The sequence below is a fragment of the Chaetodon trifascialis genome, chromosome 10, assembly GCF_039877785.1.
Source record: "Chaetodon trifascialis isolate fChaTrf1 chromosome 10, fChaTrf1.hap1, whole genome shotgun sequence".
Lineage (NCBI taxonomy): Eukaryota > Metazoa > Chordata > Actinopteri > Chaetodontiformes > Chaetodontidae > Chaetodon > Chaetodon trifascialis.
Window position 1 is genome coordinate 10,176,752 of NC_092065.1, and position 13,661 is coordinate 10,190,412.

Here is a 13,661-nt window from a genome sequence, read left to right on the forward strand (position 1 = left end):
ACTTAGGGAAATGTGTGTGTGTGTGTGTGTGTGTGTGTGTGTGTGTGTGTGTGTGTGTGTGTGTGTGTGTGTGTGTGTGTGTGTGTGTGTGTGTGTGTGTGTGTGTGTGTGTATGCACGTCAGAGAGAGTGATTGCATGAGAGCGAGAGTGACAACTTCGCTCTGCCTATTGTCTCATGCGTCAGCTGTCTGACTGCGGTAATCTCTGAAACTACGCTACGTGCCCAAAAGCCAAACATCAAAAAAATCATAAAAATAAATGTACAATAAAAAAATAGAGCTGCAGCGATTAGTCGATCGAAGGAAATTTAATCACCATTTGCTTTATTTTTATAATCGAGTAATTAACATTTTCTCGTTCTAGCTTCTTAAATATAAGGATTTGCTGCTTTTCCTTGTCATGTATGACAGTAAATGAAGAGTCTTTGGATTGTGGATGGTTGGTTTGGCAAAAAAGAAATAATTTAAAGATGTAAATTTGGGCTTTGACATATTATAGACTAACCGATTAATTGTGAAAAATAATTGGTAAATTAATCGATAATGAAATAATGGTTAGTTGCAGCCCTAAATAAGACATAATACTAAAAAATGTTCACACGTTCACTCACTCGGCACATGCAGAAGGAGATACAAACACTAAAATGTCATCAGAAATTATAGCAGCAGACATGTGACATGTGACACCTCATACTCACCCTCAGACTGAAAGAGATGTTTTGCAGGTGAACCAGCGCTCTCAGATGATGCTGTTGGCTTAAACTCTGAACGTGAACATGTTAGTCACACTCCTGTCCAAAGCCTCCCGCCACAGCAGATCAGCACTGACGCTCCACTATGTGCACCAGCTCATCGCTAGCTCGGTCTGTAATCCTGAGCAGGTAGCGCCCAGTAGGCTTTTAGAGCTCTTTGTCCAAATCAGCTTCCTGGCAGCAGTGAGAGTGAAAGCATATATCTGTCGCAACATCATTCACAGACAGCTAAATGTACAGTACGCTATCCTACACAGTGACGTTACTTGCGTTTGTAGTTAATTAGACCGCAGACAGGTCTATCTGCTTGTTAGCCCTCCAGTTACATTTGTTGGAAATTTGGCCCGGGGCCTCCACGACCCCATACAGCACATTTGTGTTAAGATCTCGCTGCTGCATTTTTAACTAGTTGGAAATGCGATAAGTGATGCCAAAATTTAAAGAGTTGGAGTATTCAGGTGGAGATAAAGGGGTTTCACCAGGTGAGAGGTCTCAGACAACTTGATTTATCTGTTTGCCAAACTTCAATACTGAATCAAATATGACCCCAAAATTTACAGCCCATATGCGATTGATGAGTGATTATTACACAGCCTTGGGCATTAATGCTGCTGTAACAGCTCCCACTCTTCTGGGAAGACTTAAGAGCAGATTGTGAACCTGGCTGCAGGGAATCGTTCACATTTGTTCATCTGTGAGTCAGGCACTGATGCTCGGTGATAAGACCAGACTCTCAGTCTGTGTTCCAGTTCATTCCAGAGGTGCTGGACAGGGCTGAGGTCAGCTCTTTCACATCAGTCTGAGAAAACCATGTCTGTATGGACCTGGCTTTGTGCACGGGGACATTGTCATATTGAAACAGGGAGTTTGCTTTTTTTACTGCTGCATTAAGAGCAAAGCCAAAACCAAGAAAACAGAAAAAAATCAGATAGGTATTGACAGATATTGATAGATATGTATATAAAAATAATATCATATAGAGATTAATTCAGGGGTCCTTTGTAGATATGAAACACCACATACAGTATACTCTACTGAAAACCTTAATTCAGTTACCAGTTATTAGGTACATCAGCCTAAACTAACACAGTGTACGACACCACTCCTGCAGCAAAGCCTGCCTTCATAATGGTTATAATGTTCACTTTTGCTGAAACATTTAAGAGAGGTGTTGATACAACTTTATGGTCATTTTGGAAGCTGCACTTTGTGCTTTTATTGTGTTGTACTGAGAGGTGTAATGTTAAGTCAGGCAAAGAATAAAGAAGGGAAACAGAAGTCACTGAGAAAACAGGAGAAGGTCTCCTTTCATGTATTGTGTTGCATTTACTTTGTGTGTTTTGTCCAGAAACCACAGCCACTGTGTTGTTGTTTGACTCAACAAAGTTCCTCAAAATATCTACCCACCAATTATGCGTCATGAAGATGTAAGGGAACGTGTGTGAGCTCAGGGCCATCCTCAGTGTGATTTCAACTTTGTCACTCGTGACATCATACATGCTGTGTCCTCTGATGAGAATATAAACCTGTTGCCAGGACAAACAGTGTGTGTCCTGGGTGTGTCTGCTGCCACGGTGCCAGAAATACAAGTCGGTTCAGTTTTTAATGTATTCAACTGTGCTGCACTGGGACAGATTGTGCTGAGTGAACAAAAGGGGTGTTTATGTCACACTGCCCCCCTGTGGTGAAACACGGCAACTACTGTAGGCTTGTGAGAAGGTGTGAAGTAGGTGAACTGTCAGGGGGGAAGAGATTGTTGTACAGATTCAGTATGTTAGTGTAAAATAGAGATCAAGTATGTGTCTAACAGTCAAACACAAGACATTTTAATTGAGGATTTTCATTATTATGCTTGATTACTTGGACTTGGATTGATGCATAAGGTGGTGAAATTTTTGTATTTTTAACTCAAATGTGAAGTGCAGTGGTTCTTCACCCAGGAGCTACAACCTTCAAGTGGTCACAAGATGATTGCTCAGGTAGAAAATGAGAAAAAACCCGATCTCACTGATCTCATGTGGATACACACATTTATTCTCCTGGCTTTTCTCTATCAGTTTCACCTCTTCAGACCTCTAAAAAGTACTGAAATAAAATCATCTGAGAGGTGAAAAATGCCTGTCTGATCGCACTACTCACATGTTTGGAGGATCGAGAAATTGCATCACCTTAAGGAGTCACAAGCAAAAAAAAAAAGGTTGGGAAACACTGACGTAGTGTATGCTCCACCCAAAAAAGGGAGATGACACAATTTATTAGCATTATTAAAACAGGTGGAGTAAGGAGACATGTTTGATTTGGTCATTAGGGTGGATGTTTCACAGGTTAATGAAGGAAAGACAGCATGAAGATGGTTCATTAGGCACAAAGATGAGACACACAGTCGACTAAAAAAACACAGATTAACTCATCATCCTGATAATCATTAAAGGCTAACCCTGCTAAACCCTGCTGCTTAAATTATATTATAACACTGTAACACTGCAGCAACATGCGTCACAAACAATCAATCAGGGAATACATGGACTCTCCTACGTGTTATTAACACATGACAAGTATATATACAATTTATACATCCATAAAAACAGCACTAAGTTCAATGACTTTTCACAACATGTAGAAAATATTCATGTATAAATGTTGTATGATAAATAAAGAACATCTGACTGAGAGAAGCTTAATTATTGTGTAAGGAAGTGTTGATGGATTAGCAATATTTAAAAAAAAAAGAAGATGTTTTCTAATCTAGACTAAAAAGAGAGAGATCCAACTTGTTACGTCATAATCATAAGGAAGGGGAGCTGATGCATAGAAACACATAATAAAATACTCCATGACAGGCTGATGTGGACTGATGGGACTCCTAGTACACCCCAGGGCTGTTACGGATCCCACAACAGAGCACCATGGTGAAGATCATCTCGAAGATCTAAATGGGAAGAAGGACAGAGCGGTTTAATTCAATAAGTCTTCTATTCAAGCACCTGCGGCCTTATCACAGCTGATAAGAGCAGGAGCTTCTGCGGCCATGTTGCGAGGCTGCCGTGTGAAATACACATCCATATTTTCAATCTGACGCTCACCATGATGACAGCAACCACCAGAGCAGCCAGACCAATCAGGTAGAGCTTCTCAGAGAACAGCTCGATCAGTTTATCGTGACAGCTCTGGGAGGAGAGAGAGGCAGAACAAAGACGGGAATATTTCACTCCTCACACTCACCACACAGTGTAATGGATGGCATGTAACGGAGAGCCGGGTCTGCTGTCAAAACAAGGTGCTGAATATCAGCTGCCTCTGGCTGCACAACTCTGAATAATTAATTATCTATTATCTATTATTAGAGGCATAAATACAACTGTGATTCCAAAAAAGTTGGGACTCTGTAAAATATAAATAAAAACAGAATGCAATCATTTACAAATGAGTCAACAATGTACTGTAACCCTAACCCCCCCCACACACACATATATATATATATGTATATATATATGTGTGTGTGTGTGTATGTATGTATGTATGTATATGTATATGTATATGTGTGTGTGTGTGTATATATATATATATATATATATATAGAGAGAGAGAGAGAGAGAGAGAGAGAGTATACAGTATATATATATATATATATATATATATATATATATATATATATATATATTACTTATTTTTATGTCTTCCTTTAGTGCTACTTCTGCATACTCTGTTCTATTTTATTGCCTATTTTATTATTTTTATTCTATTCTAATTTAAACATGTGAATATCTGTCTGTACATTTTCTCTCTGTGTAGCATGGAGGGGGCTGCAACTGCATTTTACTGTGCAATCCTGTGTTGTATAATGGTAATTAAGCTGAACCTTGAACCTTGAACTGGGTCAATCTAACCATATTTTTAATTTGAGACAATAACCCAACACTTATATAAAAAACAACACTAACCATGGGTAAAAACAGCCCATTGGTGCTGCTAAAGTTAACCCAGTGATGCGTCACATGTGCTGTAGGATACAGGTGTATGTCATATTGCCGTCTCTCATTCAGCTGTATTTGTTTAGTCTTTGGTTATAAGCTGGATTTAATCAATGCAGAGATAATTTCATAAAACCTGAAATTTGTGTTTGTCCCTCTGTCTAAAGATGCTGATATATTCTATATCTGGTATCGTACAGGTATTGTGTTCGTTGTGAATTTCAGTAAGAAACAGTTTATACCTGAGATTTCTGAAAATCCTCTGGAGACTTTCTGGGACACAAAGTACCCATGACTTGTTTGAAGAGAGCGGTGTCGTCTCCTTTACCACAGCAGTCAAGCTGGAGGAGAGAGAAGGAGCAGAAACAGGAGGTCACTTAACAAAATATGCAATCAGACTTCTGTCACTTCTTTACACATAACAGAACAACTGGTTGAGTTCCATCCTGACGTACCGTATTGTGGAAAACATCCAGCACCTTGATGGCAGCGTCTTTACTGGGAGACCCTGAGACATCCACGGCCTTAATGTACGCAGAGTCGTAGAAGTTGATCAGTTCTTTGGAGATCTGTGGACAGCCGCGAGTTGTTTTAGAGACAAACAGAGCAGTTACACCAGAGCACAGATGGAAAATCAATGCACAAACATGCAGCCTTACTGTGAGATGCTTGTGTGTGTGTGTGTGTGTGTGTGTGTGTGTGTGTGTGTGTTTGTATGCGTTGCTTACTGTGTCCCTGTTCATGAAACCCCAGATTGCTGCAGCCACTTCACAAGCAAAGAGGATGATCAAAAAGAAGAAGAACTAAAGAAAGAAAATGAAGAAAATCATTTTAAACTTAAAGAGTCAAATGAATTTAAACAGAAAAAGAGCTCCTGCTGGATAAAAGTCGAACAGAAAGACACTCACTGTCCCCAGCAGGCACTGAGATTCCTGAATGGCACCGTAACATCCGAGGAAGCCCACAAGCATCATCACAGCCCCAACAGCTATCAGTATGTACACACCTGCAAACACAGAGACAGCAGGAGACTGACCATCACACGAGAAATGTAGTCCATCATGGCGGCATTGGGTCCTTAGCACCACTAGGGGGCAGCAGTGTCAGAGCACTGTGTGCCTGCTGCCCAGTCATTGATCCACACATTGTTTGGTAATGGACTTCCTGGATGTTTCTCTTGGCTTCCCTGTAGGATGACATGACATTATTGACATCCTGGAGATAAACAGCCCCCAGATCCTGAGAGAGAGGCAGGAGCTGAGTCTGTTCAGCTGTCAGGCCAGGAAATGCCTTCCAGACACCCCCCAACCCCCCTCTGCTCTGACCCCTGACCCCTGACCCCGAGCATTATCCTTCCCCAGGAAACAGAGGGAACCATGTGAATACAAAGACACCCATCCACTTACACACACACACACACACACACACACACACACACACACACACACACACACACACACACACACACACACACACACACACACACACACACACACATACATCTTTGTACGATTAAACTGATATGAAGAGGAGTCTACTCCTCTACTCGAACAGCGTTTGAAAAATCTAATCAAAAATCAACTATTGGCCATTAGCCACAACGTTTTCCACGACTTTCAATGGCAAAAAGAAGTATTCAACAGGTTTCAGTGTGGGTAGTCCTGTTGTTGGAAAAAGTCAATGAATAGCAATAAAGCTCCGGTTACAGCAGAGGTCAGCCAACATGCAGCTCAAAGGAAAATGTTCTGCACAGAGTAAAGGCTACAAAAAATCTACTGTACGAGCTGCATGGTGAGTTTGATTAAATACAAAGAAGCATGATATGAAGGCATTCATTAATGTAATAGATTATAAAAGACATCATACATTGATGTCAATGTGTTGCAGGCTCCTCTAAATGCACGAGTCACTGCTGTAAAACAGTTAAAAAGTTGTTAAAGCTGTGAGAAAATAGACTCATAGCTTTGATTATTTTGTTGTAAGCTGTGGTGGAAGAATTATTAGAAAAAATGGCAGCATTGGTGGGTTCCCTGAAAAGTCCCTTTGCAGATAGTGTTTGCTTCATTGTCATGGGAATGGTCTTTTTCTGCTGCACACTTTGAGAACATCTCGCATTTCTGTATTTTGTGGTTCATGTGATATGACTGAAAACTCCAGAACAGCTACTCAGTGGACCTTGAGGTGTTTTTTGTCGGCTGCCGTCTCTCCGGTCAAGCCTGAACAGCCCTTCTGTTTTATGTGTAGCCTGTAATGGGGTTCTGCTTGTTGTCATCAGCGCTGGTTAAAGGTTGGGTGGCTTCATGCCAACAGGAATTAATTAGCATCAATAACCTTGATACTAACATCTTATACTGTAGCTGACCTTAAATAAGTTGCCAGAAGATTATGTTTCACAGAAGCTGTAGCTTGGTTTTAGAATAATCTAGTAACTTCAATCCATCCTCAACAACATTTAGCTCAGCAACAGAATAACTATAGAACTAGAATAACTCCCAACTTTAATGCTAAAACTCCTTAAAAACAAAATACTTTTTGTCAGTGGTTGAAGGTAATGAAATACATTCATTCAAGTATAATTTTGAGGTGCTTGTACTTCCCTTGATTATTTCCATTTCATGTTACTTAATAAGTAAGTAAGTAAAGGTACCACATTTAAAGGTACCATAATATGGTACCTTTAAATGTGGTACCTTTTACTGCACTACATGTACCTAACAGGTTTGGTTACTAGTTACTTTTCAGATTAGGTTTTTACATCATAAAACACGATAAGTTTATGAAGTACAATCCAAAATGTAATGCTAGAGATTAGACCAGTGGTTCCCAACAGTTTTGGCTGGTGCCCTGTTACAAAAAAGCTTCTTGGGGCGCCTTGTCACGTTTCAGACATGTCTGACTTTGTTCGTTGTTCCACCAAACAGAGATTTCCCAGCTGGTTTGAGACCCAACGAGGTCAAACGATCCAATATTTCACACATAAAGCAAAGATTAGAGAAAAGTCCAAACTATGAATGCAAATTTATGTGGCAGCACTTTCTTTCCCACCCCAGTAACTATCTCATGACCCCTCAGATTTATCTTGTGACACTCTGCAGGGGGCCGGACTGTTAGGCTGGCAACCACTGAAATAAACTACCTGACAGTGTATAAAGTAGTGTATTTTCCTCAAATAAAGCATGTGAAAACATCCTCCACCACTGTTTTTAGCAAAGCGATCTGGGAGCAGTCTGCTTCTGGATTTTTTATTCTTACACACCTGCGGATAAAACACAAGCAGCCTCTAATGTGGCCTGACAGAGTGGTCTAAAAGGGGACAGACAGACCCAGTAAGAGACTCTGACTATGTTACGTCTGCAGGCCTCACACTGTACCTTGCATATCACGCACAAGCCTTCCACACACTCCCATCTACACTCTCTCTTTTTCTCTCTGCCTCAACTCCACCCCCCCCCCCCCCCCTTTCTCTTTCAGGACTTGATGTTTGCAATGCGGCAAAGCAGGCATTATTTCCACTGCCTTCCATTACTATGACAACACCCTTTGAGGTTTGAAGGCCATTGAGACTTTAAGGGAGACAGGCAATTTTATACCACCGGGGAAGTTCATTTATTTCTTGTCTCCCTGTGTAATCTCCAGAGGGGGGAAAAGGGGAGGTGAAGACCGGCTAAAAGCCCCACTTGGACTTCTCTTCTTCTTTTCTCATCCAGTATCTTAAAAAGAGAGCTGGGAAGCCATGTTGACGGTGTCGGAGCATGACACAGATGAACTGAAATGAACCTAGTGAGGATTAATGATTAAAAAGGCTCCATATAGACATTCCCTCCTGTCATGTTGTTAACAGGAAGAGTTGGAGCAAAAGGAGCAGAGCATGCCTGCATAGTATCTTCAACAGCTAACCTCCAGCAGTGAATATTAGAAATCCGAAGTTAAAGCTTGCAGCACACAGTGCATTAGCGTCGAGATGATTCACAATGTAGAGATAATTGAGGAGTGTGAACTATAAATAGATGAAGTATCACTTGGTCTGTAAGCAGGACAGCATTTTAAAACTTAGATGAGAAGATTGGTAGTGCTCTCATCTCTGTAAGCTAAATATGAAACTGGAGCCATAGCCGCTCAGCTGCACTGAGAGCAGTAGCACTGACAGCTGAACTGTTAGTCCAAAAGCAACAGTAGAAAGCAGCCCTCTCATTTACTTATTGACTGAGAGAGAATCAGATTTTAGAAGACTTTAAAACCCAAAAGATCTTTGTTTATTGTCATTTTCATGTGGGAGATGTTAGAAATTTCCTGTTTAGACAAAGTGGTTAAAGTAGCAACAGAGCAGGTTTCAGTAGCTTCGAGGCTTCCAGTGAGTACTTTCTCTTTGTGATATGCACATGCAGTTTTATTTCAGCTTTGAAATGATGCAGAAAAGCTTTTCAGGCCGAGGCTCTGCATTATACATACAGTGTAAAGCAACTGAAAAACGAAATCTGTCACACTTATTGTATCTCCTACAGTTTGAGAGGCTGTAGCACTAACCAGACCAGACTACTGACAACTGCCACCAGTCATGATTCCAGGCACTGGTTGAGAGGTAGGAGAATGTGTATTTTCAGCCTTACATAAATACCACTTTGGTGTGCCAGCACGCCAAAAACATCCACTCCAAACTCTAATTTGAGGGGTAATGTGCAGATGTACAAGGTTATTTGAATTATGCAAGGGCGTATGTTCAAGGGAGGAGAAAAAAAAGAAACATTCCCTTGATCTCGCCTGGGTGGGCCCCTTTTGCCGCCCTGCCTTTAAAATCATGAGTGTGCCTTCCTTCTATAAAAAGCACGGGTTTTTATTCGCTCTATATACTTACTGAGGAGTAAGTATGGGAGAACAGCAGGAGCCCAAATGTAAATTAGTGGGCTCACTTGAGTTCACCGCCACAACAAACCCAGACGATGGACCTTTGAAATGTTTAAATCATATCATGTATTGTAGGCTTTAGTGCCAATCTGTGGATTGCTGAGGGCAATGATGGAGATTTATGACTTTTGTTCATGCAGTGAGCACAACCTGAGGCACATACTCCTGATTCTGTGTTTTGGCTGGACTCACATTACAAAGATATACTGAAAGCAGGCTACGCTGCATTAAAACACAACTCCTGGAATGATCACATACTTGAAAGTGCGAAGCGACAGAAGGTGCACGATGGCTTCATTTGTGCACCATGCTCACGGACCGTTAGTTTTCTCAGAGCCCAACATATGTCTCAACATCTGTCTGAAGCATCTGGCCTTTCTCCTGGAAGAACCTTTTTGAAGTCATAAACATGTATATCTACCTGAGCTAGAGAACATCATCTACAGTATGTGGCAATCAGTGTCAGAATGACATCGGAGGATAAACAGCGAGGTGTAGTCGTGCTGCGGATTGACGCAGGTCCTGTTTCCTGGTCTTTTCTTAGAGGTCACAGCACTCCTGCTATTTCTGGACATACACACGGCCCCAGCTGAGTGTGAACGACAGGTATTTCTGTGAATTAGTTAACTTTCATCACTCTGTTAGCAGTGAGCTTCCTGTCATGTGGAGAAGAAGGAATGTGGAGTAAACACAGGGTGAAAGCTGACGAGGGAGTTGGAGGGGCACATGGTGATGATCAAGCAATTTGTAGAAGGTGAAGAAATTAATGAGAACAAATTAATTTACAACCCCAATTCTAGAAAAGTGTGTAACACTGTGCAAAGCATAAATAAAACAGAATGGGATCATTAGCTAATCATTTTTGATATATATTCGATTGAAAACAGTACAAAGATAATACATTTAATGTTTCACATCATTACCTCATCAGCTTTGCTGATTTTTGTAAATATCTGCTTATTCTGAATTTGATAGCAGCAGCATGTTTCAAACAAGTTGAGACAGGAGCCGCTAAAGACTGGGAAAGATGTGGAATGCTCCAAAAACACCTGTTTGGATCATTCCACAGGTAAACAGGTTGATTGGTGACAGGTGAGAGTATCATGATTGGGTATGAAAGGGGCATCCTGGAAAGGCTCAGTCACTCACAAGCTTGTATGAAGAATATTACTACATGAGCTCAGGAACATTTGGAAATGATTGCATTCTGTTTGCATTTACACTTTACATAACATCTCTGGAATCAGGGTTGTAGTAACTGTAATACATACTTATTTTGTGAAGACTATAATTTATCTCTGCTGAGACCCTGACAGAGCGTAGTTGACATTTATGGTATGTTTTTGAGCCCATAGTTTGTGGTATTGTTTATTTTACTATATTACAAGATGTTCTTTTGTCAATCCTGCTTATGCCAAAAATGAGCCCAGTCAGTGGACATTCAGCATTGAAATGTGAAACAGCTTTCCCAGCTAGTCTAAGTCCATTTTAAAATAATGTTTATCTAAACATTAACATAAGATGATGATGATGATGATGATGATGATGATGATGGGGAATATGTCCCTGGGTTGGACTTTTGTTAAAATATGTGGTGACCAACTCCAAAATGCAGATTCACATTAGCTCTGCATAGGGAACAAAATCATTCTTTGTGCTATTTGAGTACTGGAGTGATTGTGAATCAACAGCTGATGCTGATGTTTGTGGATACTCACTGATATAGAAGGTGCCTGGTGCCTGGTGGCCTTCAAACTGAAGTATGAGGAGGTTGCTGGTCTGACTGTCATGGCGGAGCCAAAGGGCCACTCCTAAGATCACACCTCCGGCCAGCTGTCCCAGACAGAAAAAGGTCTTAATTATTTTCTTTACTTGGGTCAAACCTCAGGGAGGACCAGAGACATTTATAACGTCTTATATTGAAGAGAGCATGAATATTAAAACAAACCTGTAGCTATCAATATTTAACTTTTCAAAAAAGATCCATCACGATGTTTTTTTATGAGGACATGAAAGGGCGTCATGACATCAGGCGGACTCTTCTAAGATCAAATCAGTGTCCACACCTTTCTGCTAGTTTCTCTGTGTGTGTGTGTCCAGCTCTGTGAACTGTCCGGTGTCCTTTAAGAGAAGTGATGAAAGGACATCCTGACACCTTGGTGACCTGTGGCACAGACCGTGTCCTCACAGTGCACTGTTTAAAGCCAACTCAAGAACTTTGTTGCTCAGCTTTATGTCCCTCACTCTTTCCTCTACTCCGCGTCTGATAAATCAGAAAGATCCTGATAAAAGTGTTATCACAGAAAGGCCAATGGAGCACGACTCCACAAGGATCAGATCCAGTTCAGCTTATTGTTCACATGCTGACGCTCTTTTTCGTTATGCCAATGTTTATTTCAAGGTATCTATACATGTAGTGCCACGACTGCTCTCCATTGTTCTCCAAGAAACAGGAAACTGAATCCTCAACATGAAAAATAGCAAAACGAGGAAGAGAGGACTCAGAGTTTTCACAATGACAGGCACAGCAGCAAAACCAACAGAGGAAACACTCCATCAAGTGCGGCGTGTCCAGGATATGGTGATTTAATACTTTTCTAAAAAAAGACGATGGCTCTGTACAGACAACCAAATGGAAATTCACAAACAAGTCACCAATTCTGACTGCGCAAGGCCACAAGTGGACACATAAAGTGGACGACACATCTGCAGGAAGTCCGATGTGATGTAATGAAGTGTAAAAGTCGGACTGCTGTATTCTGCATAAACTACTGTGGCAAGTCTCTTTACTGGAATCACTTTTTGAGAAAATAAGATGGACTCAGGCAGAGATCAGACTGAATGCTGAATGTACAAATGAATGAATAATAAAACTGAACTGTGGGTTGAGATGTTTCTTGAGCTTTTGGGAGGCAAAAGCTTCAGTCTGGTGACCAGGTACCAACAAAGGAAATGTCAGAGGGAAAACAGCTCTCCCCTCCCCCAGAAACTCTGTTAACCCTTTTCAATGTCCTTCTTCATGTGTGTTTAATCTGGGGAGAACCAAGAAATTACAACAAATCACCAAATACTGGAGAACATTTTGCTCAGTTTTCCATCCAAAACAACATCAGGAATCAGACCTTCCTGTCTGAAGTAGTTGATTAGTATAAATATGAGTTAATTAATTAAAATGATTGGTCTAATGTGAGACATGCTGGAGGATAAAAAAACAGATATCAACAAATATCCCTGTGAGAAGACTGAAGCCCACCCAGTCAGATGTGCTCCTCTCTCCCTCTCTTTCAGCCACCTTGCACTGGTGTTCGGTCATGCAGAAAATAGGAGCATTTCAGCTCCTGCCCGGCCAAGACTTGGAGTGCTGTGTCTCTTCGTTTGATGCTGCTCTGCTCTCAAATACAGAGCAGCATAATTAATACAACAGGGCGGGAAACCCTGTGCGATTTTCCTTTTTATCATCTTTAAGCCCTGCGCTACACAGATGCGTAAATGTGCAGCTGTTTGGCAGCTTAAACACCAAGAAGAGAGAAAGTTGGAAGAATTAGAGAGCAAAACTTGAAGACCAAAGGCGAAAAAATAAAGTAAAATAAGTTCAACTCACCCAGAAAATAAAATTAAAGAAAAATAACATATATTTAATGCATTTCGTGCAGCCCGCCACAGCCATGTTGCCAGTTTGTTCGTCCTTTTGCTCAAATCAAACAGTTTGTGAGGCCAGTCTACTGTCCCGGATCACACAGTCTCTGCCAGAGCACTCAGTTTATTCAGGCCAGTCGGGGTGTAAGCGCCTCTGTGCTGCAAACTCCTCCTTTATAATCAAGAGTGAAAACCGAGACGGAGAACTGCCCACCAAGTGAAGCGGACAGGAGGAGAAGGAGGCTGAGAGGGAACAACAAGCTCCCCATCCGCAAGAGCGAACAGGGAGCCTCTGCAAGTTTATTAATGTGTCATGGTCAGATGAAATGTGGGACAAACTGTGGATCACCCCCGTGTTTCGCCTGCGTGCGTAAAAGGCGCAGGAAGAACGAACAAGTTT

General features: G+C 41.2%; 1 protein-coding gene across 1 annotated transcript; it reads right to left on the reverse strand.

Annotated features, from left to right (window-relative positions):
- Nucleotides 1–2,032: 2,032 nt before the first annotated feature.
- On the reverse strand, nucleotides 2,033–13,557 carry LOC139337741 (CD81 antigen-like). Its single transcript, XM_070972475.1, has 8 exons — nucleotides 13,227–13,557; nucleotides 11,344–11,458; nucleotides 5,632–5,729; nucleotides 5,452–5,526; nucleotides 5,179–5,292; nucleotides 4,966–5,064; nucleotides 3,836–3,919; nucleotides 2,033–3,681 (listed from the first exon to the last, which is right to left on the reverse strand). Exons 1-8 carry the CDS (start codon nucleotides 13,290–13,292, stop codon nucleotides 3,616–3,618), a joined length of 717 nt encoding a protein of 238 aa, XP_070828576.1. The 5' UTR covers nucleotides 13,293–13,557; the 3' UTR covers nucleotides 2,033–3,615.
- Nucleotides 13,558–13,661: the final 104 nt, after the last annotated feature.

Excerpts from the sequence above, each read along its gene's own strand:
- LOC139337741 (XM_070972475.1), bottom strand. The coding sequence starts at position 13,292 with ATGGCTGTGGCGGGCTGCACGAAATGCATTAAATATATGTTATTTTTC. Across the intron at positions 5,527-5,631 it reads CTCAGTGCCTGCTGGGGACA|TTCTTCTTCTTTTTGATCAT; the intron begins GTGAGTGTCTTT and ends TTCTTTCTTTAG. Across the intron at positions 3,920-4,965 it reads AGGATTTTCAGAAATCTCAG|AGCTGTCACGATAAACTGAT; the intron begins GTATAAACTGTT and ends CTCTCCTCCCAG.